Source organism: Aythya fuligula, chromosome 2, assembly GCF_009819795.1.
Source record: "Aythya fuligula isolate bAytFul2 chromosome 2, bAytFul2.pri, whole genome shotgun sequence".
NCBI lineage: Eukaryota > Metazoa > Chordata > Aves > Anseriformes > Anatidae > Aythya > Aythya fuligula.
In genome coordinates, this window is record NC_045560.1 from 59,579,918 (window position 1) to 59,606,445 (window position 26,528).

Below are 26,528 nucleotides of genomic sequence, written 5' to 3' on the forward strand. Positions count from 1 at the left end.
TTTCAGAGAGAGGTGAGTTTTATGAGCAGCAAAAGTAAGACGTCTGCATGTGTAGGCACTTTTTCCATTCACTGTATTTAATCATTTACTGTAAATTAAAAAAGTTCAGCTTCAGTCCAGCTACAGTTCTCTTAGTACTAAGTTCTATTTCAGAAGCTTTTAAACTGCCAGAAGATCTGCTACAGAGCATTTTTTTTCCTCAGTCTTGTAAACTTTCCAGTGTGCAGAAGGAAAAAGCAAGTTTCTGGTTTCATTCTAGTTGTATTGATGTATGATAGAGAAAAGCAGCAGAAGCACATCCAATGAAAGTACACACCTTTACTAGTGCTTAGGCTGTTGCTATGTAAGAATCCAAAAACAAATGCTCCAATTTCTGGTGTTATTTATGAGCCTGGGGAAGATCATCAGCACAGCAGACTTCTCCCTCCAGCACCTCCTGGCAAGGAGACTCCCCAGTGAGAGGCTGACACCTTCAAAAGCACACCGCTCCCCTTGAATTTCCGCAGCAGCCATTCTCCGTTGTTTGCTGCACCATAAAGCAGAAGTACAGAATGCGTCCCACATCTCCCTGTGACATGAAAGAGTAGAAAGCTCCAGGTGTTAAGACCTGCGTTCATTTCTTTACTCTGTTTCTTCAGAGGCTCCACAACAAGCTTTGTGGCCGGGTCTTGACTTTTGTCCAGACTCCCTTTCCACTGACCATTTCCATATTCTTTCTTTGACTAACACTCTGAACCAGATACTTCCCTCTTTTCTTCCAGTCTTATGACACTTAGGCTCTTTTGTGACTTAAGCCATCCCAAATCTATCTTCTTCAGAGCTATCTGCGTAACACAGATTTTTCCATCCTGGACTGATTACCACTGTTCCCATCATTCTGCTGACAAAGCAACTCTTGCAAGTGTGGTCAAATCAAGAAAGCTTGAGCTTGAATAGCTTAAAATGTGTTTCAGACTGAACTTGCTGATGTCTGAGACAAGAAAGATGACCGAAGTGACCTTTTCCAACAATGAATCTAATGACAGAAGCTATCAGCAACCTCACTAGTAGCAATACTACTTTTGCCAACTTCAATTGCAAAGTGGTCTGCAAAGGCACCTCTACCTGCAACCTGTCTGCATCGTCCTTTTGTCTTCCTGTGCATTCTTTTCAGAATCCTGCTTCACTACCTTTGTCCGGAGGCCTTGTTAGGTCTATTTTTGTTGTTTTCCTTTACTTGTTTTGTTCCCCCCCCCCCCCCCAACTATTTCCATTTTTTAAGCATCTTTGAAAGAGATAAATAGCTTTATAAGAGCTTTATAAGCTTGAAGCAAAATGTATATATACTGAGTACGAGAGAGTGGGTGACATGAATAGCTCCAATGATAGCTCATTAAGAGGTATGAGATGCAGACCTTTTCCCTAAAGCATGGATTCCATAAACTAAAACAGAATGTGAGTTTTTATTTTCCTAATAAGTGAGGATAGATTCTGTAGACACAGATTTCATCAAATCACTGTCCATCAGTCAACCCCAGAAGTATTTATCCCAATATCCTGCACAACGTTAGGTCTAAACCTCACCTAACAACTTCCAAATCAAACCAACAGCCTCATTTAAGCCAGACCATGCAATACTATCATGGAATCATCTAAGTTAGAAAAGACCTTCAAGACCACCGAGTCCAACCATCAACCTGACCTACCACATCCCACTAAATCATGTCCTTTAGTGCCACATCCACACAGCTCTTAAATACCTCCAGGGGTGGGGATCTGTCAGTTGAAGTTGATCCCAAGACCAACCTACCACTTAAAAATCTGCTTTCTGTTTAGGTTTGCTTTGTCAAACATTAGCTTCTCTTAGTGGATTATAGTTTTAATTTTTATATAGTATTAAAGGGTCACATATCAAGTTTCTATTAAAGGTAGATTATCAAATAACAGCTGAATATTCTCTGTAGCAATTAAATACAGCCATTAAAGTCACATAAGGACATTTTTTTCTAGGACTGGAATTGCTTCTGTATCTGTTTTCTGAAGCTTTTCTAATATGTTTTAAAGTTATGATCTCATTAAAATCATATGCTAAAGTTCTACTGATTAATAGCCTCAACTTGTGTATCATTAACCTTTAGTTTCAGCGTCACACTGGAGGGTAACAGTCAGTCCTTTTCACTGTCACTTCATTCCAGTTTTCTTTGTCTTGCTTTGTAAATGTGACCAGCTTCACTGATAGTTTATGTGCGATCTTAACATTGCACCACATTAAAATACCGAGGTAAGTGCTCATTGTCCCTCACCTCTTTGTGCAATGGTTAGAATGGCATCTAAAATAAAAACTGTCAATACCCCCAACACAAACATCATAACAGTCCATGTAATAACCCTGAATTTCAAGCATTAGCTACCCCATCTTTGGTGTCATTTAGGCCTTGAAAGGCAGCGTTTGCCTTTATTCTCCAACAGGCATAAAGAGTTAAAACAATTAACAGCTCTTTCATAACATTTTCCTGTCCCCTCCATTCAGGAACAAGACAGAGCACAGGCCAGGACTGTCCTAGAGCTCCCTGCAGGTTAGACAAACACTACCATCTGCCAGCTGTCACTTTGTTCTTCCTGCTTTTAAATTCATAAGAATAAAAAGCCACTCTATGGTGGCAGAGCCAGATGCTGTCAATGAAGCACATGTGCTCCCAGACACTTTCTGCTGTTCCTTCTTGCTCCCAAGCATCCTGGCAACTGTGAGTCTGTATAATCCTTTGAATGATACCTAATGATACAACACTCTCTTTTAGAATATAGTACCAAATCCAATGTGCTTCTCTTACAAAAAAAAAAAAAAAAAAAAAAAAAAAAAAAAAAAAGAACAAAATCATCCAATCGTCCAAGTTTTGTATACCCAAAGTGAGCTAAGGGAAATTGTGAAGCATAATAAACATCTAAGGTGTGAAGATAAGTCAGCTATGGACACTACATGAAAACAGTGATTTCAAGACAAAAAGCATCAGACTTTCAGTGAAAGTCTGCACGTTTCCATTACTTGCTTTTCTGTCTGACAACACAAACAATCCCTTTTCTATCTGATTTAGAAATCAGCAAATCAGCACTCATTTCTTAATTATTTTGCTTATGTGTTGCTCCAGACAGGCCTGTGTGAAAGATCTGTGCAAGGAGAGAAATAATCCACAGTTCTAGAAATAAATTTAATCCCCATATTCCTCTAAATACCAATTTACCTTATAGATGTTACTTCTAATGTGAAGTTAACCAAGACATTAATTACATTTAATTAAGCATTACGTCAGACTCTAGAGAGGATAATACTATTACTCCATCATTTTACAAATGGGGAAATCCAATTATAGCAAGAGGAGGTGTCTCTGTTAAGCCTTATCACTAGTTAATGACAGAAGATGACCAGGTGTTGTTTGCATCCCCTGCTCCATTACCTAAAGCTGATTAATCCATAAAACTTCCAAAGCAAGTTGCAAATGTGTTTCCTTCCTTGGAGAAGGGGTGCCAGCAGAGGGAGAGCCATGCTTTCCAACTTGTACTAATGGTGAAGGGTAGCTGCCTAATGCTGCAAGCATCTCTTTCTGTGCTATAACTATTCATTAAAATGTTCTAGATTCTGATTTAAGTCTGTAAGTCTTTCATTTTCCCAAGCACCTTTTGATTTTGCTGTAAAGAATTCAGCTAGACTCAGAAACATTACTTTTAATAAAATAAATCCCCTTCTTAGGTTGTTAGTGTGCAAGGACTTGGAACAACTGAAAATCTCCAGTGATTTCTTAGATAATCCATGCATTTGTATTGTTCACTGGATCAAGGAGAGATGAAATTCCTTGGCCAAAATAACTATGTCAAATTATACATTTTTTTTTCTAATAAAAGGCAGTTTTATAAAATATAAAATAAAAAAATAAAAAATAAAAAATAAAAAAGCAAGATTCCATTCATAAGGGAAATTCACAGAAGAACAGAACTGAATTCCCTGCTGAAGTTAACAGGTGTTTGGATTTCATCTTTTGTCTGATATAAACTCTGCAATGACAGCAGGAACAATTGCAAACTAATATAACAGTCTCTGTTTTCATGCACAACTATAGATGTGGAGGTCACAGCCTCCTAAGAAATAGAGGAGGATAATTATATTGTTGAATTGTACTGCATATGGGAAAGATTTATGCCGTAATCAGAAGTGTAGCTCTTTCCAGTGGGAGAATCTAAAACAATTAGCATGGAATAAATCAGTTTTTAAATTTATTAGTCATTAATATAATGAGTCAGAAGTTTTATTTGTTAGTTGGTTTTTTGTTTGTTTGTTTGTTTGTTTTATGACTAATATCTTAATAACTGATAGGTGCATAATCTGGCCAAGCATCTGCTGACTTTTCTCCTGGAAACAAATGTACTTCTGCTTTTCTGATTAATGAATCAGAAAGCAAAATATGACTTAGTTAGTATTCTAAAATGCACTTTCATATTGCAAAACAGAAAAATAATCCAGAGATTGAGGTTTCAGGTCTTCAAGCTTTTTGGTATTGTTTTGTTTGGATGGTGGGTTTTTTGAATGCTTTTTTGACAGGAGTTTAAAAGTGCTATAATCTCTTCCTAGAGCATAAAACTATCAACATAATAATTACAAGCCTTTTCATGCATTTTACTTTTTAAAAGCTACAGAAAATCAAATATAAAATGTTAATGTATCGGTAGTAGTGCTTAAGCTCTTGAATCATTGAATTTAAAATTCTTACAAAATAATATATTGCACGATGTAGATGTTTCAGAAAACACTAGGTGCGTAACACAACTATTACAAACCCAATTTCTTGCTTTTTCTGACTTACTGCAGAACATTTAATGTCAGCCTGAGCAGCTTTCTTACTTCCCACTTATGAACAGTTTTAGAACTGCTCTGAAGCACAGCAGCAATTGCCAGCTTTTCCAGTACACTGAAGCACACGCTTTACAAAATCCTAGAAATTAGAAAGCTAATCCAATTTGTTGGGTCTGTTTATGTGCTTATAATAATGTTGGTGTCCAGGGGAATAGCTGCTGTTGATGTGTTTTCTCTCCTGTACCATGAAATCCTCCAACAGAGTCACACAGCTTGTCAAAGTGTCATGCAACCAAATGATAACTCTGTTGGAAGAGAACTCAAGCAGTAGGGGTCCAGTTAAACCATCAATGAGCAGTACGGCACATGCTTCTATGTTCCTCATGCTGATTTTGTCCTGTTAAATTGTTTGTCCTGATAAATTATTGTTAAATGTGTAGAAAGATTTATCCCCTTTTCTGATATTTGGAAATATATTTGGTTTTGAATATTGATCTCCCTTAAAATACACTTAGAAATACTTTCCCTCAGATTGGATTAGGGTTAATGAAGCACCTCAATTTGATGTTCATATGAAACCTGCCTATGAAACCTGGATCTTCTCATGTCATCTGCAACCTCTTTTGTTGTTGGGAGGAGGCGTCAGATTTTTATTTTTTTTTAGTTTGTCAATGTAAGTTAGCCCTCTCTTTCTCACTGCATCTTCCCAATTCTACAGAAACACTTAATTTTTAAAGTACCAATTTATTTGTTTTGGACTTCGTAGTAACTGTGTAATTCTGTTGGATGATGGTTTCTCCCCTTCTCCCTACAACTTCAAGAGGAGCAGATTTTTTAGGTAGTCATGCCAGTTTCACCAAAAGATTTTGGTTAAAATTAAAGTTTCTTTACAGTGTTGACATTTTCTCAAACATTGTTTTCATTCAGATTGTTCCAGAAAAAAAAAAAAAAAAAAAAAAAAAAGACCTTTTAAACGAATGTTGCTTTCAAAAGTAACTGAAAAGAACCATTTATTTACTTAGCAGCCTACTAAATACATATGTGACATGTGGCTTGCTTATTTTTAGCCTTTTTCACCTAGATTCTGCACTTAAGAATCTATATCCACATTAATTGTATGCAATTTCTATAAAAATGTAACGTCATGTGTGCATATATTCTGAGCACACTAAAATAAGATAGTTAAGATTATTTTCTTGATTCAGAGTTGATACTGGCTTATCCATTCTGCATTTCACATTTTGCCTTTTTTGCAAAGCCAACAGCACCATAGTTTCATCAGGCTGTATCTGCCATAAATCTATGTTTTTAATAAACCCAGAATGTACTAGATTTCAGATCCAACATAATGCTTTGATTCGCCCATAATAAAGCATATAAAGTAATAGTTTTTGTAGTACAAAAAGCTCTGTGATCCTGAAACCTTAATACAGGAATTAAAAAATGAAAAAGAAGAGTCAATAGGCTGCAAGGGAGGAGTATTTGTTATCTACAACAAATGACAGGTGTTTCAATAAAGCATGCAAAACTTTTCCCTGGAGGTCAATAAGGAATTTGCATCCTTATGGTTACGACTTAAATGCTGTTTTAAAAAAAGGAGTCTCCCATGAGACCAACTGAAAGAGAAAGAGAGAAAGCCATCTCTGGTTTATCTTATGATATAAACTAAAATAGGTTTGTATTTATGATAGAACAGGCCTGTTGAATTCTATGTGTTTTTTTTTTTGTTTGTTTGTTTGTTTGTTTGTTTTTGGTTTTTTTTTTTTTTTTTTTTTTTTTGGTCATTGTTCCCAAAAGGCAATATTGTAACTGCAAGTACAGTTTGCAAATAAAAATTATTACTACTACCTGCATGTCTTCTTTCACTATCTTGCATAATTGTATGTGCTTGCTTGGAAGTCTCAGAGCAGGATCTGCAATCCATAACATGAAGCAATCTGGGGAGAAAAACATACGTAGTTTCTAACAAAATCTGCCAGATTTAGAGTAATATCTTCCTGATGTGGAATCACCAGAACATCTGCAGAGAAGTTTTTAATTATTACTTACTACTCCACTTCTCTTCTACATAATTGATAGATTTCTTTTCATTTCCCATGTCTTCTGTAGTTCTTAGTCTATTCCCCTCCCCCCCCCCCCCTCCACGAACAATTTTCACAAAAAACTACGCATGTAAATGCGTACAATTACTGTTTGTTCCACAGTAGCAGTGTAGAAAGCAGGAAGGTGCCCACATGGTCAGACAGTCCACTGCCAGGTTACCCGATGGGGTGGTCATGTTGACAGCAAGTGCTCCAGCATGGAAATGACACAAGTTTTAAAGAGGGAAAATAATCTCTGTTGCATTTTCACCATCTCTGGTCCCAGTTTCTGTCAACCAAAAGAACATTTTTCATCACAAACCCTAAAGAAAGAGCCAGAAAAGTCCGGACATCAGTTACCATACAGATTTCCCTTTTCTGCTCAGAGAAGCAAGCTAGACAAAAACGAGCTTTTTCTGGATCACTGGGGCCATTACCAGAACTGCTCACAGCATCAGCATCAGCTTAACAAGAGCGCAGGGACAACAGTTTATGTGCCAACAACCAAACCTCAACACAGCTCAACATGGGCAAGAAACCCGAGGAGATTCTTTGTGTCTGGCTAAGTAGGGCATCATTACATCTTTTGGCTGTCCCAAAGCAGAAGGGGTAGTTTTGCAGGGTGGGGAGCGTTACAGGACCACACAGTAACAAATTCAGCTGCTGATTTTGTGCGTTGCACACAACATCCTTTGTTTCTCAAGGCAGTGATGGGTTTTCATTTTAAGCAACTCTACACGTGAAGAAAGGGGGAAGGCCTGTTCTGAGAAACAGAAGATAAAAACATCAACATCAGTAACACTGGTTTTTAAGTTGCTACACAGCAATGTTTGTGTTTTTGCACTACAATCTAAACATCAACGCATGGGAATAGCAACATTACTAGAAAAGCATCTCCTTCAAAAAAATCAGGGCTCCTCAGAGCCTGAGAAAGAGGACCTCCATTTTATCTTGTCTAGCAGCTTATAGTAGAGACAAATATCAGTGCTGCAGTGCAAAAACTGGAACACCTGCATGCTCATCTCCACACTCAGTGTTGTAACCAAGGCAGAACAACCCATATTCAGCTCTTCACTTCACTGTAGACATCCTACGTGACTTCAGACAAGCCCCTTTATTCCAGATGACAGCAGCAGCCACCTTCTAGCCTCCATCACCCCCAAGGCCAGGTGAGAAGGGTCATGCTGTGCTCACAAGCTATGCTGACAAGAGGCAGGTATTCCCTTCTTGCAGAGGCAGTGAAGAATGGTCCACCCCAGTGGATCCCACATGGTTATGTGCTCCAGAGGACTAGCAGCACCAAAAATGGCGTCGTCATTGAACCAGTGATGGCATTTTGGCTGTTCTGATGTGCTTCCAACCATGAATTAATTGACTCATGCCTGGGGCTTGTATCCGAACTCTAGATGCTAGGACTCCATGAAGGAAACTCGGATCAAAACCACTCCCTTTGCTATTTAACTGGGTGCCACAGTCCCACCGCTTCCCTGAGGGCTCGGAGACTTCCGCCACCGCAGGGACATCACCCACCCGCAGGCAGGCCTGCCACACCGTGCACCTGATCACGAAGGGGGAACTAAACAAAATGGTGGTCTCTGGTTGGGTTTCATCATTTAGTAGTTGGGTCTCCCCTGCCTCCCAGATGCCAAGGCACCTCAGAGCTCTTTCATGCAGGGGAAACTGCGCTTCCAGTTTGTTTTCAGTTCTCATCTACCGATTTTCCTCACATTGAAACACAAGATCCACCTCTCTGCTCCCTGTGAGGAGGGATTTTTAAAACCTGCAAGGGCTCAGTCTGACAAAAAAAAAAAAAAAAAAAAAAAAAAAAAAAAAAAAAGGGAGAAAAATGAGGGACATTCTTGTTGGATGAAGGGCCAGACATGGTACTTTGTCTTATAGACAAAGTAAAGTGCTTGCCTTGTGGCTCTATGACCCATTGCATACACTTTCCTCTTTATATGCTAGTACATCGAAAAAAATATGAAACAATAGCAAGGAAAAAAAATGCCTGTTGTTATTGGTGGGTTATAAACACAGCTACTCACTCATCTGGGTGAAACGGAAGGGAACTAGACTTAGAAGAGCAGATCGGTGCAGCAGGAAACCTTACCACAGAGCTGGGCCAGTCTGGTAGTTCAAATTCTAGTGATTTATTGAAACAGAAAGCACTTTTTGGCTGAGGCATTCTTTTTAATCTAGAGAAGCAGCCCAGGAGATAGGTGCATGGATCTTCCCTCCTTAAACAACAAAACTGTACCCACATATGCAGTATTTTCCTGCTATGACTCTTCACAGAGGAGAAAACTAACATCCCTCAGAAATTCTAGCACAAGCGATCAATCAGCTTTGAAAGACGAGGTGAGGGGAAATGTCCCATCCCAGCTGCAGAAGCCCACATCCTACCCACACCAGTCAGATGAGACAGAGGGGACAGTGATGAGAGCAGGTCTGGCAGGAGCAACACATGGCAGCTGAGCAAAGGAGGTCTTGCAGCAGGTATGAGGAGAGAGGGAGAGCAGAGGCAGACATCAGCACAGGCCGAGCACTAACCACAGAAGCCAGCTAATCCCCTTTAGTTACTTTACAGGCAGCACGTGGCTGCCAGGCCTGCTACGCGAGTACTAGCAGCTCCAAGGGTGGGTTTTGTAACCAAAATATTCCATGTTCTACCCAGCTCTGTCTTTTTCACACCACATTTTCAAGTGTTGAAAAAAAACTTTACACAGCCTCTTTGGAAGAAGCTGTATTAGAGACGCATTCATCACGTTCTGCGGATTTGCCCTAGCAATCGTACATCCCAAGTACCCTCGGAGGAATTATTTAAGCAGAACCGAAGCCGGGCTGTGAAAAGCGATCCGAGTATTGCCTATTAGTAAGTGCTGCTATACCTGAGGAAAAATTACATCAAACTCTATTTTCTCCCTGAGTTAAATCATGCTGACTGCAAGCTCTCTCCACAGGCAATAAAAAAAGCACAAAATAAGCAGCCATAACGAGCAAGTGGCTTTCAAGGGAGAACCCACAAGCTTTGTGGAAGTAAACACAGTTGACTAGGAAAAAGCAGCAGTTCTCCTCATTTGTCAAATGAAAATTTCTCTCCACTTATTTGCTGTAGCTGCCAAGCACTCTTACTTGTCTTACAGGTGATGGGGGAGTTTGGTGAATGCTACCGCCTTCTGCTCCATGGTCTTTCAGGGCTTACCAAGACGCCTTACAAATAGAAGCAACCTAATCCTGTTAGAAGCAACCTAATCCCGAGTCGACATCCTGGGTAGTACAGCTTGAATTGTTCATCTGAAGAAAAACCCAGGCTTCCATTATACCTGCTGCCGAAGTATTTTCTCCAAAATGAGATCCTTTTGGCTTTTTGTCAGCCTGACGTCAGCGTGACCAGCACTGACCTGCCTAACTTCCCACCGCACCCTCACTGCGCCTCTTCCACCTCTGCTAACGTGCTCCTGGTGCGAGGAGAGCAGTTGTCTGCCCAACACGCTTTAAAAGCATGGAAGATATGGGAAGTGGCCTAGTTTTGGATGGAAACAACATTTGTTGAAAGAGGTGCTCTTTTTTCATTAGATTAGGTGATAAGGCAGAAAAAAAGCAGAGAGGCCTCAGGCATTCAACGCGCGGTTGCTGAAGTCGTGCTGGATTTACACCGCCTCACCAGCACTGAGTGCGTACCAGCAGGTACTGAAAATACCTGGGTCTGTCTGCGATTTCCCACTGCTTTGAACACATCGCTCCGGCTGCAGCAGCGCTTGAAGCAGCAGCACCTTCGCAGCCCCGGAAGGGCCGGTTCTTCTCAGCCTCCTGCTTTTGCTGCAGCTTCCTCACTAAGGTGGTTGGTGCCGTGCTGCGCCTTGCACCTGCAGCGAGCCAAGCTGCATCCCCCCTCCAGAACAAGCACTCGCACCGCCCTGTGCTTGCCTTCTGAAAAGGAGCAGAGTGGGATATACTTTCTTGAATAACCTTTGATATTTGAACATGCTGAAAATCACACTCACTTGCATACTGAAAAAACAATTCAGAGTTCAACCCAGAGCTCTTTATAAACGCCAGTTGATAACCAGAGAGGGAAAACGATGAAAAACTTCAAGTTTTCATGTATTTTATTTACAGGCCACACAATACATTTTATATACAGATGGCTTAAAATAACAAAGAGTAAGCAAGCTGAAGAATAACAGTTTGATTATATTAAATTAGGCTGTCTTGAAATAACTCCTGCAATAAAGTATTCTTCACCCTGATAAGCAAAAGTTAGTTCAACTTTAACCAAGGTCATTTCATCTTTTAAATACAGAACTCAAATCACTTTTCTGTGATTCTTTAATTTCTTAACACACGCCCATGTATGAAGAACATCCCACAACTGTCAAGACGGGAAATAGCCAGTTGCCTCATATTAAAAAAAAAAAAAAAAAAAAAAAAAAAAAAAAAAAAAACAACGGTGCAACAGAATAGCCCGGAAAAACGTGCTATGTAAAATGCTTGCGTGTCTTATTAGCTACAAGAACGCAAGAAATACATCCGAGATTTTCTCTCTTGGAAATGGAATTCATGGTCTGAGATCTAATTTGCCTGCAGACAAGAGGTATCCTACGTAAGTCACCTTCAGTGCTTCGGTTTTTACCACACAGTTACCAATTAAACTGATCCAACCACACCAAAACCTCCTGGTGCAACAAGCACCAAGTGAAAGAGCAGCACTCCGACCTTTTGAAGTTAACATTACAGCACTTATCGCCTCTGCTGGCAGGAAGCGCTTTACACTGCTGTGGCAAGATTTAACAGACCAAGTTTTACAGAACCGTAAGAAAATATAAAAGTTTGCCGTTTTATATTTCTTTTCCAAGAAATTATATTAACATTTAAAGATATATGTATTTTCACACCCCTCCCCAAACACCGTTCCTTCTGTTCCAGGTAAGAAGACCTAGCAATCCGGGATAAAAGCTGTTTTCCTCTTCCTTTGGCTGATTTTAATTGTTCTATGAGTCTAAGCGTCCTAAGTCATAGTCATAGCAGTCCAGTTGTGCTCACATCCTTCCTCTTGGTATGGCTACAGTCCACTTAATATAAATAATGAAATACTCACTACTTGAGTCCATTATTACAGTATTTTGCTATGTTTATTTAGAAATACAAACACACAACACTTACTTTTTGATGTAGTGTCCAGGTCTCTGTAGCACACTTTGGAACTGCAGCACAGAAAACGTAAACCCAAGAGAATGGGGGGAAAAGTAACAAAAGCCACAGCTCCACAGAAAAGTAATGCGGTTTTCAGAATGCCTACCACTGCGTCAAAAATGCAACAGCCACGCGATGTAAGAAGTCACGCTAGGACAGACTCACTCTGCTGAGTGAAAATTGCTCAAAAAGGTCAAATTCTGAACTGATGTAAGCACCTTGTGACTTTATATTAAGGACATTTTGATAAATAACACACAGGCCCGGTACAAATGAACGTGGATGGGCAGTCCATAGACCTGGCCCGTTCCCTGGCTTTTCACCTGCTGAGATGCAACTCCTGGGCCGGGGCAGCGTGGCCACAGGGAGAAACCCTCCTGCCATGGGCTGCCCCCAGGCCAAGGATGGGCAGAGCACACCTGCCTGCAGCCCCTGCTCAACTGCTGCCTGCCCAGGAGGAACGAGTTGGTGAAAGAGCCAAGATCCCCTGGGTTGCAGAGAAGGGAAAACCTCTTTGTAGTTATCACATATGGAAACACGTCAACCTGGTCTCCACATTATTGCCAACACCGCTGCCCCAGGAATAGAGTTTTCACTCAGAGGCTAGTGATCTTTAAACTGAATTTGGGAAAAAGTCATCGCGCAATACCATCTGCAACAGTGTGCAAGTTTTGGTTTTGATATGTCTGGAAGTCAACTGTCTACTCCATCTCCTTCGTATTCATCATAGACATGAATACTCACGCTGGCATTCTTGTATCTGAAGACTAAAATCCATTTCAGTGGAATGATGCAACATCAGACTACTGCCAGTCAGTAATCAAACCGCAGTCACTTACTCATTCAAAAGAGACTGACTTGAACATTTATCTCCAGGAGGAAAGCAGGAGAAAATTTCCTTATATTTTTGTATTGAAATTTAAATCGTTTAGTCCTCTTGGAGGTCTGCCTTCCATTTGAACTTACCTGCTTTTTTAGCAAACATTTACATTTGAACTGCAGTAAAGTAACACCGGGCTGCAATTTTTAGTGAAAACAACTTTGAAAATCTATCCTGATTTTGAAAAAAAAATGTGTGCATCTGAACACTGAGAGAATATTTTTTATCAATTAGTAAACAAAAGCCTCAGCTGACACTGTCTGTACCTAAATGACACTCACGATTTCTGCCTTTAAGATTTTGCTAGCAGAAAAACACTGCAGGGATGTCCTTGTGCAAGGAAACCTACCCAGCACACAGTCACTCACACATGAAATTCTGGTATTATGCACAGGCTATTTGAGTCACAAGTATTTGTCCAGGTTGATTTTATTTTCAGATGGTAGGATTCCCCTGTGCCTAGTAAAGGCAACTGCAAGACTTACAGGGACATCTCCATTTTTCATCTGCCAGATTCTCAAATGCTATGTATTTAGCAAAGTGACTTTTTCCATGCTCTACAAGGTGGTACTTAGCCATAAATGACAACCAGGATTTTGAACTAAACAAAATAAAACACCAACAACTTTGGCTTCTATTCTGAAAGTCCAAAAAGTCACCGATGAGACTACATTTGTAATAGTGTAAGTAGAAATTTTACTTTTTAAAAAGTAATAATTAAACACTCAGTTACACAAGGTAGCGATTTGTCAACTGGATAATCAGTTGGAAAATTGTTTCCAATATGGGCTTTAAAACATTCTTTTACGTACATGCAAAATATAATCATACTTCCTCTCTGCAGGAGAGGGACCACTTGATGTCGAAGGAAAAGAAAACATGCTGGACATTGTAATTAATGAGGAGTGGCTCTTGGTTAAGAGTTATAACTACAGTCATTTTATCAGTTGTTGAAGGAGACTCAATTCCAATACTGAAATGCTCAGTGGAACAGCAGATATAAAGACGATTAGTTGGCACAATCACAAGCTTACATAGCGTTATAGCTAGTGTAAAATGTTTTGCTGTTGCTTTTAATACTGGTCATTTTGCCCTTGGTTACTTCCCATAATGCAGTATTTGTGGTAAAAAAAAAGACAGTGTCAGCTTTTCACACAAAGTAAAGTAATTACTGCTGTTGACATTTAAGAGGAAAAACTATTTCACCACTTGGTAAGGACATATAAAGCATAGTTTATTTGGCAGAAGAAGTCACACAATTTCTACAACTCCAAGGGGGAGCTGAGGAAAAACTACTCTTCATTTTTCTCCTCACTTTCATAGTTTCTTATGAAGTTCAGTTTGGAGATTATGACTTCATCAAGATAAGATTAGGTCTCTAAGTAACTGGCCCACATGAAGTAAACAGCACAAGGTTATGACCTATTTGAGTTTCCTATTATTATTATTTGAATTTTCATCTCAACTACGTAGGTTTAAGTATTATTTTCGCATCGATTCATAAAGTACTTCCAAATTTTTGCACACCTTAAGCTTACATGTTAAGGCACTTACCATTCAAGTAAAACAGTTTTTATATAAACAAGCCTGGGAGATGGAGAGAACATTTTACCAGAACATCCATTCCTTTTTTTTTTTTGAAAGAAAAAAAAAATAACATTGACCAAATATTTATAAAATTTTGCATCAAGAGAAAGGTTGTGTTTTATTATCTGAAATGAGCACAAAGTACACCTTCCACAATAACACTGAAAGCAGTGCAAAGACTGACAGTGACCTTTGACTAAAGGTAGTTCTGTAAAAAGAAAAATACCAAATAAATCAGTGCCCTGCTTTGATTGTTGTAAAATCTTTTTTTTTTACATAAAAGTTGGTCCAAACTTACAAAAAAAGCACAAATGTGCATAGTTCAGAAGATCTGAAAGAGTGCCATAAAAAGCTGATGTCCCTAAATTTAGCATCCACTTAAAACTGCCAAAATACAAAATAAAATTCAGAACTAGAGTTTGTGAACATGTACAATCAATTCATCTAGTTTTCAGACAGCATGAGTTTTAAGCATTTTTAATTTTTCCTACTGTATGCAAGACCCTTTTCCACATAAAAATAAAGCTGTTGAATTAACATTATTCAAGTCTGTTGAACTGCTGCTTTAAACTGCAGCTAGAAAAAAAAAAAAGTTTTTCCAGATAAAAATGATGTGCCTGAGGAAAAACAGATACTCAATATGGTAATCCTCTGCCTCGCCCTCTCACTGCAGACGTGCTAATGTGTCCCCTGTATCCTTGGGAATAGCCAGGTCCTTGGGCAGGGGAAGTCCAAGTCTGTCCATGCATGTGGCCGAGGCCACCGGGGTTTTCCTGTAAGTTACTTCCGTAGCTGTAGTTGTGCATCTTGGCGGGCAGAGGATGAGTGCTCTCCGGCCCTGCGGAAGCATCGCTGCTGCTCCCCAGGACTGAGATTGGGCCGTGGCTGTATTCAAACCTATGGTCTTTATCTCCACTGAATAGCATGGGGCCAGTGTTGAGGTAAATGTCTCCGTAACCAGTTACTGAGCTGGGAAAGGATTCTGAAAAGGCAGATGGAGGAGGGGCACCACCAGAGTGAGATGAAGCAGTACTGTAGTTATCCAAAGGTTGAATATCCGAGTTTCCGAGGAAGTTCCTCCTTTCTAATGCTCCTGATGACCCGCTTCCTATGCCATCGCTACTGCCATAGTGGGCAGAGGAGAAGGTAGACGATCCAAAGTTATCCTTGTAGTCTGGGCCTGTTACATAGGAGTCTCTAGCCTGGTAATCCACGCTCGTTTGTACTGGCTCCTCCGTCGTTGCCTGAGCTTGATGCTGAGCAAGCAGCTGTAGAAGAGCTGCTTTCACTCCTGCGTGGGGATCTGTTCCTGAAGAGTTACTTATAGGCAAATGCTGGTTCTCTGTCCGATAATCAAGGTCTTCATCAGTGAGAGGCGGAGGCTCCGGTGGCTCTGGGGGTCGCTGGTCTGGAGGCAAGATCCGAGGGCGTTCTTGTTCGGGTGTTCGGTTCAGAAGCCTCATCTCAGACTGCCTAACCAAATCCTCTGGACCTAAGCAGATAAAAAAGAAAAGCTTTGGAATAAAAATCTCCAGTAACAATACCAGAAAGGAAATGACTCTTTCCCAGAACACGACAGAGGTCTGTAACTAGTAAGTTAATCAGAACCGAGGTAACGTTTACTAGTAGTTGGACGGGTTATTTTGGAGAAGGCAACAGCTTGGTTGCCTCAGGAAAGCAATGCAGGGTTCTCCTCCAAGTAAGATTTCCAAGCAAAGTTAAACAGCACAAGCTCCTCTGAAAAACAATCACTAAAGCAACAGATAAACACTAGTAAGTTCAAACAGCAAACAGAAAAGATTTTCATATCACACACATTAAAATAGATCTCAAGGGACAAAGGGATGTCCTTCCAGGGAGCAAAACTTAGGGCTAAGAACAAAACAACTTCAAAAACCCTCGAAAAACACTCCCAAACCACTTCAGAATATTTCTTTCCACAGCAGCACACACCACAGAGCAATGCATAAACCACAGTAAAATAGAGCTGAAATAGCAGCCCAAGACAACCAAAAACAGAGCTCTAGACTTCAAGAAAACTAAGGAAGTCACTACTATAACCCAACTGAGACCTTCAGCCATGTGTGTTAGCAATCATTACAGGCAACCACTTACAGAATCTGACACTAGGAAATTGCTTTGGTCTGCATTAAAACCAAAAACATTAATAGCCCCGCCCCAAAACAGGCTTTACCTAAACACCCAGTCAAAACCAGTAAGCCTGAGCTACGAATTTGCAAGAGAAGCTGGTCTTCTCCAACACTAGGACCACTGAGAAAACTCCAAACACCCATAAAAAACAATCAATTAAACTGCTTCATCAGAAAAAGCACGGGCATCTCGTTGAATGAGGACTACCTTTTACTCTGCCTGCATGCCTCCTGTGACAGTAAGACATGAAGTCCCGCCAGGCATTTACATTCCCTCCAAAGGAACAAAACAAACAGAGCGGCTAGCACTTGAAGCCATGACTATGAAAAAATGATGCAGCCATCAGTGACAAAATCATGTCATCACCTCTCCTGTACTCACACAGACTCAGTATTGTTAACCCGTTAACTCTTTCCCCAAACTATCGCGTCTCCACTGCTCAAGGTACCTGCTGGTTAGCCCCACAGACCGCCAGTACCTGCAGCAGCCGTGTACAGTGACTTGATCAGGTGCGGGTAACCGGGTGCTGGCGATTCCACGTCGTCCCGGCTGACAGACGCAGGAGTGGTGGGCTCTGGAGGCTGCCTGAGTTGTAATGACATTTCATTTCCTGATCCGTTTTCCTTCTCCTCCAACACCAGATCTTTCTGTTTTGTTTGCTGAGCCTTTATTAACTGAGACAACAGAACAGCAAATGCACTCTGTACGGCTGCCTGGGCAGCGTCAGTCTCGACTTTGGGCTGACTCAGCTGAGCAGGGGGCACAGGAGGCTGCGTGACGGTCGGCTGTTTTAGAGGCTCCTGTTCCGGCGGTGGTGGCGGAGGCGGCGGCGGCTGCTGCTGCTGTTCTGACTGTTTTTCACCTGCTGACAAAATTCCAGCAGGAAGATTTATTTTATTTAGTTGCTGCTGAGTCTCTGGGTTTACCTTAATATTCAACACTTGGGCAAATTGTGCCAAACTAACACTTGTTTTAGACTGTAGCAGGTTTAGCAGGATTGCCACTTCATTCTGGTTTAACTGCTGTCCAGTGCTTGTTTTTGCTAAAGACAAAAAAGGTGTTTTTAAGTATTATTTAGAACTTTCATACTTCAGAAACTCAAAATTAAGACTAAACTAGCATGGCTGACACAACTGGCAAAGCATGGTTTTGGACAACATAGAAATGGAATGCTTTTACAGATTAACTGCCTTGGGGGGAGTCTCTATAGGAAATGGAATAGTAAGATCCAATATAAAGAAAGTGACTTCCAAGGGGTGCACACGTGCACTTGGACAGATGAAAAACATCAAGCTGGAGCTCAATTTTCCACAGTACAACTAAGCTGGGGCTTAAGGCCACCTGCTTTAGGCAGCTGTAAAATTTCCAATCCCCACAAAATTTCCTATCTTTGACATATCACATCCCTCTGTTAAAAAGTGGCCATCTGCAAAACGCATTTCCAGTCACATTCTGGCCCATTCTAATTCAGCATCTGGATTCTAACACCTGCTCAAGTGACCAGGCTGTAGGTGACCCAGAGGCTAGCAGTAAAAATTCAAAAAAGCACATGCAGAGTTTTAAGGACAAGCAGTCAATCACTGAGTAGCAGGAAAATGCAGGTTTGTGATGATATCCTTCTTTTTTCTTTTTTTCAGAACTGAATTTATTTGCTACACTCAAGAAGAAATTATGATGATGCAGGGGAAAATAGATAAATAAGGAAGTCAGAATTTAGAAATATTTTCTTAATTTCAAACAGCCATTGTGTTAGTTTATTTTGAAAGGAGAAGCGAAGCGCCATGGATTTCAGCATACCCCAAGAGCAGATAACTTTGGGAAAAGTAAGAAATTAAAAAATGGGTGTGTATTTCTCTGAATTTCTGTAACCCAAGTCAACACAAACACCTTCTGTTCTCTTCTATCCTTGTCTGTCTGCTGATACCCTAATATATTCATTCATGGCAGATTCAAAGCCACACCTGAAGAAATGGTCACATACATGTAAAACCTTAAGTACTTGCCTCGCAAAAGTAAGAAGAGCACAGCCGGAAAGCGCTGCAAAACCCACAACCCATTACCCCACTTGTGGATATGCACCAGGATGCAAGCACTTGGAACTTACTCTGGCAGGTTCCAAGGATTTCAAAGATCTTATATATTTATATAAATGTAAAAATAAAACCATATTTTATTTGGCAAGAGGAAAAAAATATAATTTCTGATGCCTTTTACTGTTGGATCTCACCCAGATGTCATGCTTAACAGTTGATTTTGTGACATCTGAGGGTGGTAATAGAAATAACATCCAAACATCTCCCAGCTTGTCAATGTGAAAATGTCAAAGAAGGGTAACTAACCTACCTATTTTTATATTCTTGGCTACTTTCAAGTCCAAGAGCTAACTGTTTTCTGGGAAACCTAGCAGTTTCTACCAGAACAAAATTAACGAGCTTCACGTATCTCCTCTTAAATTCTAAGATGCAATAGGCAGGGTTCCCATTCATGAAGCAGAACATTAGCAATTCATCCACAACATTTTAAACCTCTTTCTGGCACTCAGAAAAAAATGCAGCAGCTTTAAGCACGCATACAGCATGTACACTGAGTCCTGTAGTGTGCCTTTTGGATGATTTTAACTAAGGTGCATAAGGGTTTCAGGAATTGCTTAGTTTAATACATCTCAATGCTGAACTGTCTAAGCTCCCCTGAAAATTAAAATTCTGTCTTCCCTACCTAGATATATTTTTTATGTAATTATGGGCAAATATATTTTAGATCTGAAAGATTCCTTCCCTAGTTGTTTAGTTTATTTTGCATTGTTAGCGTTCATGACTAATAAGCGCATTAGACCACCAACAAGCTACATGTTATAAAAGCAGAAAGAAAATAACTATTATCCTCTGGACTTATTAAACTCTTACACATTATTCATTTGTGGGGAAAAAATTGTAAGGGCTACAGAAAGTCTTCTTTGAAAATGCTGCCAAAGCTTTAGCTTAAGCTTAATTAGTGGCAGAAGCTCACAGCCAGCTTAGAGTAAGAAACAGGATGAACAGGAGCAAGAAGCAATAAACTGCGATAAAATATGAAAAAAAAAAATACTTTTTCTATCTTTTCACAGCATATTTGGAACTCTGCGCTGTTAAATGAAGAGTTAACTCAACGTGGTTAGTATTAAAGAATTTTCATGCTCAGTGAATCCATTTCTTGTTTTTCTTCAGATGAACTCCTGTATCACTGTCAGGATTTAAGGTCACTTTGCACAACTACAAATGATCTAAATTAAACTTATCAGGTATCCACTTTATATTATCTCAAGTGGTGTCAATGCAAGGAGACCATGACTTTATTTTTTATATTATATTCACAATATTGGTCTCCTAGCAAAATACTTCAGAAATGTTTCAGAATCAGTGTCTGTGCAAGCTACAGAGGTGGTTACTTCTTGTTATAAGAGTTATTTGGGTTTTTATTTATTTATTTTTAAGAGTTGGTTCAGCCCAAACAACTTGGAAAGCTGAAGACTAACATAACATGCTGAGGCAATCTGTTTTATTTGAAGTGATGATTCTTTTAAAATCTGCCTTTGGGTCAGTTTATCAATACCAATAAAACTCCATCCATCTCTGTAGAATGTGAGGAACTTAGAGCAGCAGCTGACTAGTGGGATTACTGAAGATCTACAGATGAGCAAGAGATCAAATCCTCTCAAAACAAAGAACGAAGTAGTTGTACTGGACAAATCAAAAATTTAAATAAAAATTAAAAGAAATGCCCAGTTTCCAAAAATGAAGGCAAATCTTTTGTAACAAAAGATTTAACTTACAATGCCGTTCCTCCCTCAAGAATCCAGGAGATGTCAGTACTCTGAAAATAACATCTAAAATTTCTAGAGGTGCAATCCAAGTAGAAGGTAATTATAAGAACTGAAAATATTTACTGACCAAGTGCTACACTAGAGTTGCCCTGAGTTTTGAGTTGGGAAGAAGTTTGCATGCCTTGTGGGGTGTTGGTTCTGCTCTCATCCATGCCTAGAGACAGGTCCTTCCGAGGGACTTTAGTTGCTGTTGCGTCATCAGTCATGCCCATCTGCTTCTGTCTTCTGCGTTTCTTACTCCACAGCTCATGGCAATCCTGCCACAAAGGAAGGCTGCAAAAAAAAATAAGAGATCATCAGTTTTATCCTGGATTTTTTAAAAGTGTTTTTTAACCACTGTGGTAAAATAAATGCTCAAATTATACATAATGTAACTGTTGTAAAGAAGAACCTGCTGAAATTTAGAAATACATCAGAAAACACCCAGAGCCAGCAAAATCTCGAGAACTCTTTCTTGGATGAAAGCTCTTTTTCAGCTGCCTATTTCACAAGCGCAGGTCCCTCTGGCAGAAAAAGTATCTTTCAATGACAATCAACATTACTTTCTTGCTTGTAGAAGTACCACATCTGCCAAGATGTATTTGTCCACAGAAGGAGACACAGCTCTCCATTATTTGTAGTCATACAGCACAGGCAAACAAGGGGAAAAAAACAGTTGCAGGAATAGATAGTACTTAACACTAGCAAATTTAGGATGCTAGGAAGAACAAGGGATATCCCAGTCCTTTAAAACAGAAAAAAACAAAGGCAAAAATCTTCTGTGCAACTCATCTGCTATGGGTTCTGTCCTTCCATTACTATTCCCTGCAGGCATCTCAATTCTGACCTCCTGAGGAACACAGAGCCCCATCCTATAGCTTATGGAAATACTGACAGAGGCATTAAAATAGTGCCTTTTGCTTTCCCATTACAAATTGATAACTGTCTGAGCAGTTCTCTCACCCAGGAACATGGAAAAAATGAGGTGTCAGATGACAAGAGCCATTGGAAAGGAAATTATGACAACTGTTTCCTTTATTCTCTCCCTTCACATCGCAGGTCAAAGACCTGCCGGGTATTTAGTCCGCAACAATTTGGAACAATATAGGAACTTGTCACAACTTGCAATCAACAATTTCTTAAATGAGCAGCTACTCCTTCCCAAAAAGGAACTTTATTCTTTCTTGAGAACAGTCAACACTTTCCCCTGAAGACTATGTTAAATGTGGGTGTGCTTCTTAATTCTTAAAAGGACGCCAATTAATCATTTGTTCCAAATTTTCCTGTATCAGCTTCTACAATAGATGGATTACCAAACCCCTGGAAAAAAAAATGTAATAATTTCTTTCCATTCACTTACTTCAAAATGCATATAAGCAACATGCCACAAAGTGTTTCCAAGATTTTAATGAATAGCCTAGTATTTAACATTGCTCATTACTAATATTCAGCCACTGATAATATGTAATCATATTCAGATTATGAGAGAAACGCTTTATCTCATGCATCAGGACCATTAGTAAAAACCTGTAACAGGTAAGTCTTGAAAGATTTTGAATAAAATTCTTAGATTAAAATTAAGTATTTTTCCTATTTGGTAACTAATTAGAAAGAAATCAGCAAAAGCTGCCTTGAAGGTACAATTTATTCAAACTATTAAATGCTCTATCATTAGCCAGCTATCTTGAGTGAAGAGTTAAACTTGCAGATTACGTCAGTTTTCCATTGTTTTCCTTGGGGTTGGTTCAAACATTATTTGTATCAAATGAAGTGACAATCAGGTCACTACAAAAACCCTACTAGACCTTGCAATCTATTCCCACTCAAAACATACAGAGAAGGGAAAAAAACAAAAAAACGCACAAAATTTTTCACTTCTGTTTGTGAAGCCAAGAATCTCATTTGTCACAGGAAATCACGTACAGTATTTCACTTTAACTCTCAGATACTTTTGCAGAACTCTATGCCCAGTGTCATTCTACCATCAAAGATGACAATTCAGATTCATGAAGGACCCCAGATACCTTGGAAAAAACAGACACTGATAAACAGAAATTAAAGGAAAATGATGTTTTTTCAGAGACATTTGCGTAAGAGGATTGTTTTTTCAAATGGTACTAATTCAGTCACTAATTCTAGGAATAGCGAATCAGACTGGTGTCAGATCCTCATAGCCACTGATATCATGATCTGCATAATTATTTTCATGCAGAATCACTATTAGCCAATGGTATGTATTGATTTTCTTCTGCCACAAGCCTCTTGAATTGAAACACAATGAGCTTCAATGAAATCAGTGCATGTTCCCGTTGTGTTAAGGTAAGGAACAACTCAACTCAAGCAATGACTTACTCTGGGGGAGGCATCTTAGATGGTTCCACATCTCGCAGAAACTCACACTGAAGGGCTTGTTCAGCTGTGCAGCGTTTGCTGGGATCCAGAGCAAGCATATAATCAAACAAATCTAATGCAGCCGGTGGGATGCTACAAAAGAACAAAATGGAGAAAAGCATCACAACTGTATTTTGAATCACACACTTCGATGCAAAATTTCAATTAACACAACCCCTCCAAAATAACTGATCATTAATGTTACGTCCTTGCTTGGTAGTAAGAGGTAGATAAAAAAGTTCACCTTGGATTACCCTTAGCTATTTGTGTTTCTTTATCTTTGTATGATTTAATTGCTTGAAACATTCTTCTTACTAAAACAAAACCAAACCAAGAAAACCAACTAAACTAAGACTATATTGTTACTTTACATCTTGGAATTTAGCACAACAGGAGTTGCAGTTTCCATTGGTTCAAACAAAATAACTCTACTGCTCTAGAAATGTCGATCTCATTAGTACAAACAGGATGATGCATTTTTCCCAAACCCCAAAGCAGATGAAGGGGAACAATCCCTTTAAAATAAACATACAGCTGTTTACCATAACTTTCATGTGTGATCTTTGCACAAAAACAGCCCAGTGGTAGTGTTTTAAAATACATTGTTCAGAAAACTCTTCTGTGCTGAATGAATTTATGACCCAAAAAACTGTAATGTTAACCAGACTGCATATTTAGCTGTAAGCAGTTGTCCTAATAAAAAACAATTAAGTACTCCAAGCTGTTTGTGGACAGGGGCAGCAAGCAGGTGTACCAATCATGGAAAACAAATGCTTCCTTAGGTGAAAGCTGACAGGTGGCTGAAATTTTAGGGCCTTCTTCCCCCTTCTTGAAGCTTTATTTAATAAGGGTTAATAAGAACTCTGCAGGTATCTTCGGAAGGATAAGAACCTAAAGCCAGTTTTCTTCACACTTAATCTATGTTCAGCCAGTCTCTAGAAAATAGTGAAGTTCATAAAGATTCCAGCAAAACTTAATGCTACTATAATTGACTAAACCAATTCTTCATCCTTACAAAGCAAACTCTTCTCTTAGTTTTCGACGATACTGCTTCTTTGGTTTCATCGTGTTGAAATAAGCTAATTTTATAACATCAGGCCACACTGCTGGACAAGGACTCCCACAAATTCGGCTGCACCAAAAAAAAAAAAAAAAAAAAAAAAAAAAAAGGAGAAAACAAGGGTATGAGATCCAAAAACCACAAGTAAACAAAGCTGATATTTTATTCTTAAAAATACAGTGGATAGCAAAATGATTTTGATGTTCAGTTTCATTTAGCTAAAATTTCTCTACATTCCAAGGCCTAATGCCATTACATACTAGTGAATTATCCAGGACCAGAAACCACCCTTCACAGCATAAAATGGCTTTAGAAAGTCCACTGCTTCTGAACCCTCTCCCATCCCCAGGGCATCCTCCAGGCTCGGGAGCATTGGATACCCCAGGTTTAGAGTGCCGAGCCTTTAGTTCCCAATGTCAGTGAAGAAAGACACACCAAATGCCTGAAAGAGCAGGCCTCACAAATTTAAAACTGAAGAGAATTCAGTTGAATCAGAAGATGTAGAGGCAAAAAAATAAACACAGTAAGGGCAAAAGTATGACTGGACAGCTAAAAACCTTGCTTTTTTTTTTTTTTTTTTTTTACTTCAGTTTTGAGCCTTATATGTCAGCCCTAATCTGTCTTCACAAATGGAGTTGCCCAGACCCATTCCTCGCACTCTGTCCCTGTCTGGTTTTGTTCAGCCAAAGACAGTTAGCACAGCCTGACCGACACCACACTTCCAAGCAGATCAGAAGAGGCGGTTTACCGTACCAGGCAAGGCTTAAGACCTCTGCCAAATGCAGTCATAAAATAATACCTTGCAAATATAATTCCTTAATTCACCCTCTTCCATTTATTTCAGTTAAACAGCTAGTGCAAGAGACCTAATGATAGACTAATTATGCCCCTACTGCTATGCAAACCAAACTGACTTCATGCTTGCTGGGGTATGAAACTTGCAGGACGAAAAAAATAAGAATTTTATCTTTTTCCTATCAGGATTTTTCTGCTCTATCTTTGAAAAGTAATTTAGGATAACGGAAAGGATAAATGTAGAATTGTTGACTGTAACATGATGATGATTGAGCTGTTGATAAAACAAAACTGATATATTACACTTTAACAGCCCTAAAATGCAGAGTATCAACACATTAAATACAATGAAGAAAAATTAGCTACAAGCAAGCTAGCTGCCAGCCTCCTTCCAGCAGAAGGAAGTCTTAAAATTTCATTTCTGACAACTTCATTCTTATGGGCTTCAGTGCCATCTAGCGGGCAAAAGCAAAAATTCAACTCAAAGAGTTCAGTTCTCACATTGAGAATGATTACTGATGTCTTGCACCTCATAAAAACTTCATTTTTCCATGGCGACCTAGTAAAATATTACACAGAAACACAGCATTGTTTAATCTACTTTGGAAAACATCTCTATATGTAACTTTTTTTTTTTTTTTTTTAATAACTCATCCATTTACTCTTCAGGTTCTGTAAGTTCTATAGGACTCACGCTCTTTTCCCCTTCTTTCTAGGAAGAGGATGTCTCCTCACTTACGAGGTCAATTATGATATCAGAATCAAGAGCAATTTTTGCTTGCTGAATACAAGGAAAGAAAGCATGCTCTGGTCCATGGAATTAATATACATAATATCCAAAGATTTACTGAGATAATGAAGGAAACAAAATTTTTACCTCCATGAAGTGTAGTTTGCATGGGAGGAGAATATTCTGATGAAAATAATAAAGCCCAGGTGTGTATGTGGAAGTCCTAAAGCAAGAGCTCGAGGCAAGTAGCATGCAAAGTACCTACTGCTCCCAAACTCCACTTGTCATCTACATTTTCCTTTTGATTTGCCACAAGGAAGTTCTAACAGTCTTAAAAAAAAATAAATCAGCATTTTGACCACTCCTTTACAACTTCAGTAATAGGCAACTGTAGCTGCACTACCAAGAAAACTCTGATCAATTGTACATTGGTAGGGCAACAGCATACTCACAAAAATCACTTATCCGCATCCAAGCATAAGCCACTGACTTTACACGCCCCTGAAATCCACTAATATCTCACTCACGGTGATTATCAAGTCTTTGTAAGTGTTAGCAGCGTGTTATCTCCATTTTAACATGAACAAATTGACAGCTTATGAGGCACCTGTTATGTGCCTATTTACCTTATAAGTTCCAGTTGAGCAAGTTCTTGATTTGCTTGAAATATTGGCTTTTTTGTAAAAAGTTCACCCAGGATGCAGCTGTAAAACAGTTTTACACAATTCCGTCATTACCGCTTTCAATCCAACTCCACAGAAAAATCTAATGTTTACTTCCAGCTTGTTGTTCTGCTTGCTACACTCTGTACCAAACTCTTACCCACAGCTCCACACATCGATAGCTGGCGTGTATCTTTCTTCTCCAAGCAGAAGTTCAGGAGGCCGATACCATAATGTAATAACTTTGTTGGTATATGGTCGGCTGTTGGGGGGAGCAAAAAAAGAGAACTATCATTTTAATACAATCTCATTTCTGGAAAAGTGAGGGTTTTAATTCT

General features: G+C 39.4%; 1 protein-coding gene across 1 annotated transcript in view; it reads right to left on the minus strand.

Moving 5' to 3' along the window:
* Nucleotides 1–14,189: 14,189 nt before the first annotated feature.
* CDK13 (cyclin dependent kinase 13) overlaps nucleotides 14,190–26,528 on the minus strand; it is a 56,083-nt gene continuing 43,744 nt past the window's right edge. Inside the window, exons 9-15 of the mRNA XM_032181065.1 lie at nucleotides 26,351–26,452; nucleotides 26,155–26,232; nucleotides 23,959–24,075; nucleotides 22,905–23,036; nucleotides 20,641–20,846; nucleotides 17,193–17,756; nucleotides 14,190–16,055 (exon numbers count right to left, since the gene is read on the minus strand). Of these exons, the coding sequence (XP_032036956.1) occupies nucleotides 15,199–16,055; nucleotides 17,193–17,756; nucleotides 20,641–20,846; nucleotides 22,905–23,036; nucleotides 23,959–24,075; nucleotides 26,155–26,232; nucleotides 26,351–26,452 (2,056 nt within the window). The 3' untranslated portion in view covers nucleotides 14,190–15,198. The remainder of the gene's footprint in view (nucleotides 16,056–17,192; nucleotides 17,757–20,640; nucleotides 20,847–22,904; nucleotides 23,037–23,958; nucleotides 24,076–26,154; nucleotides 26,233–26,350; nucleotides 26,453–26,528) is intronic.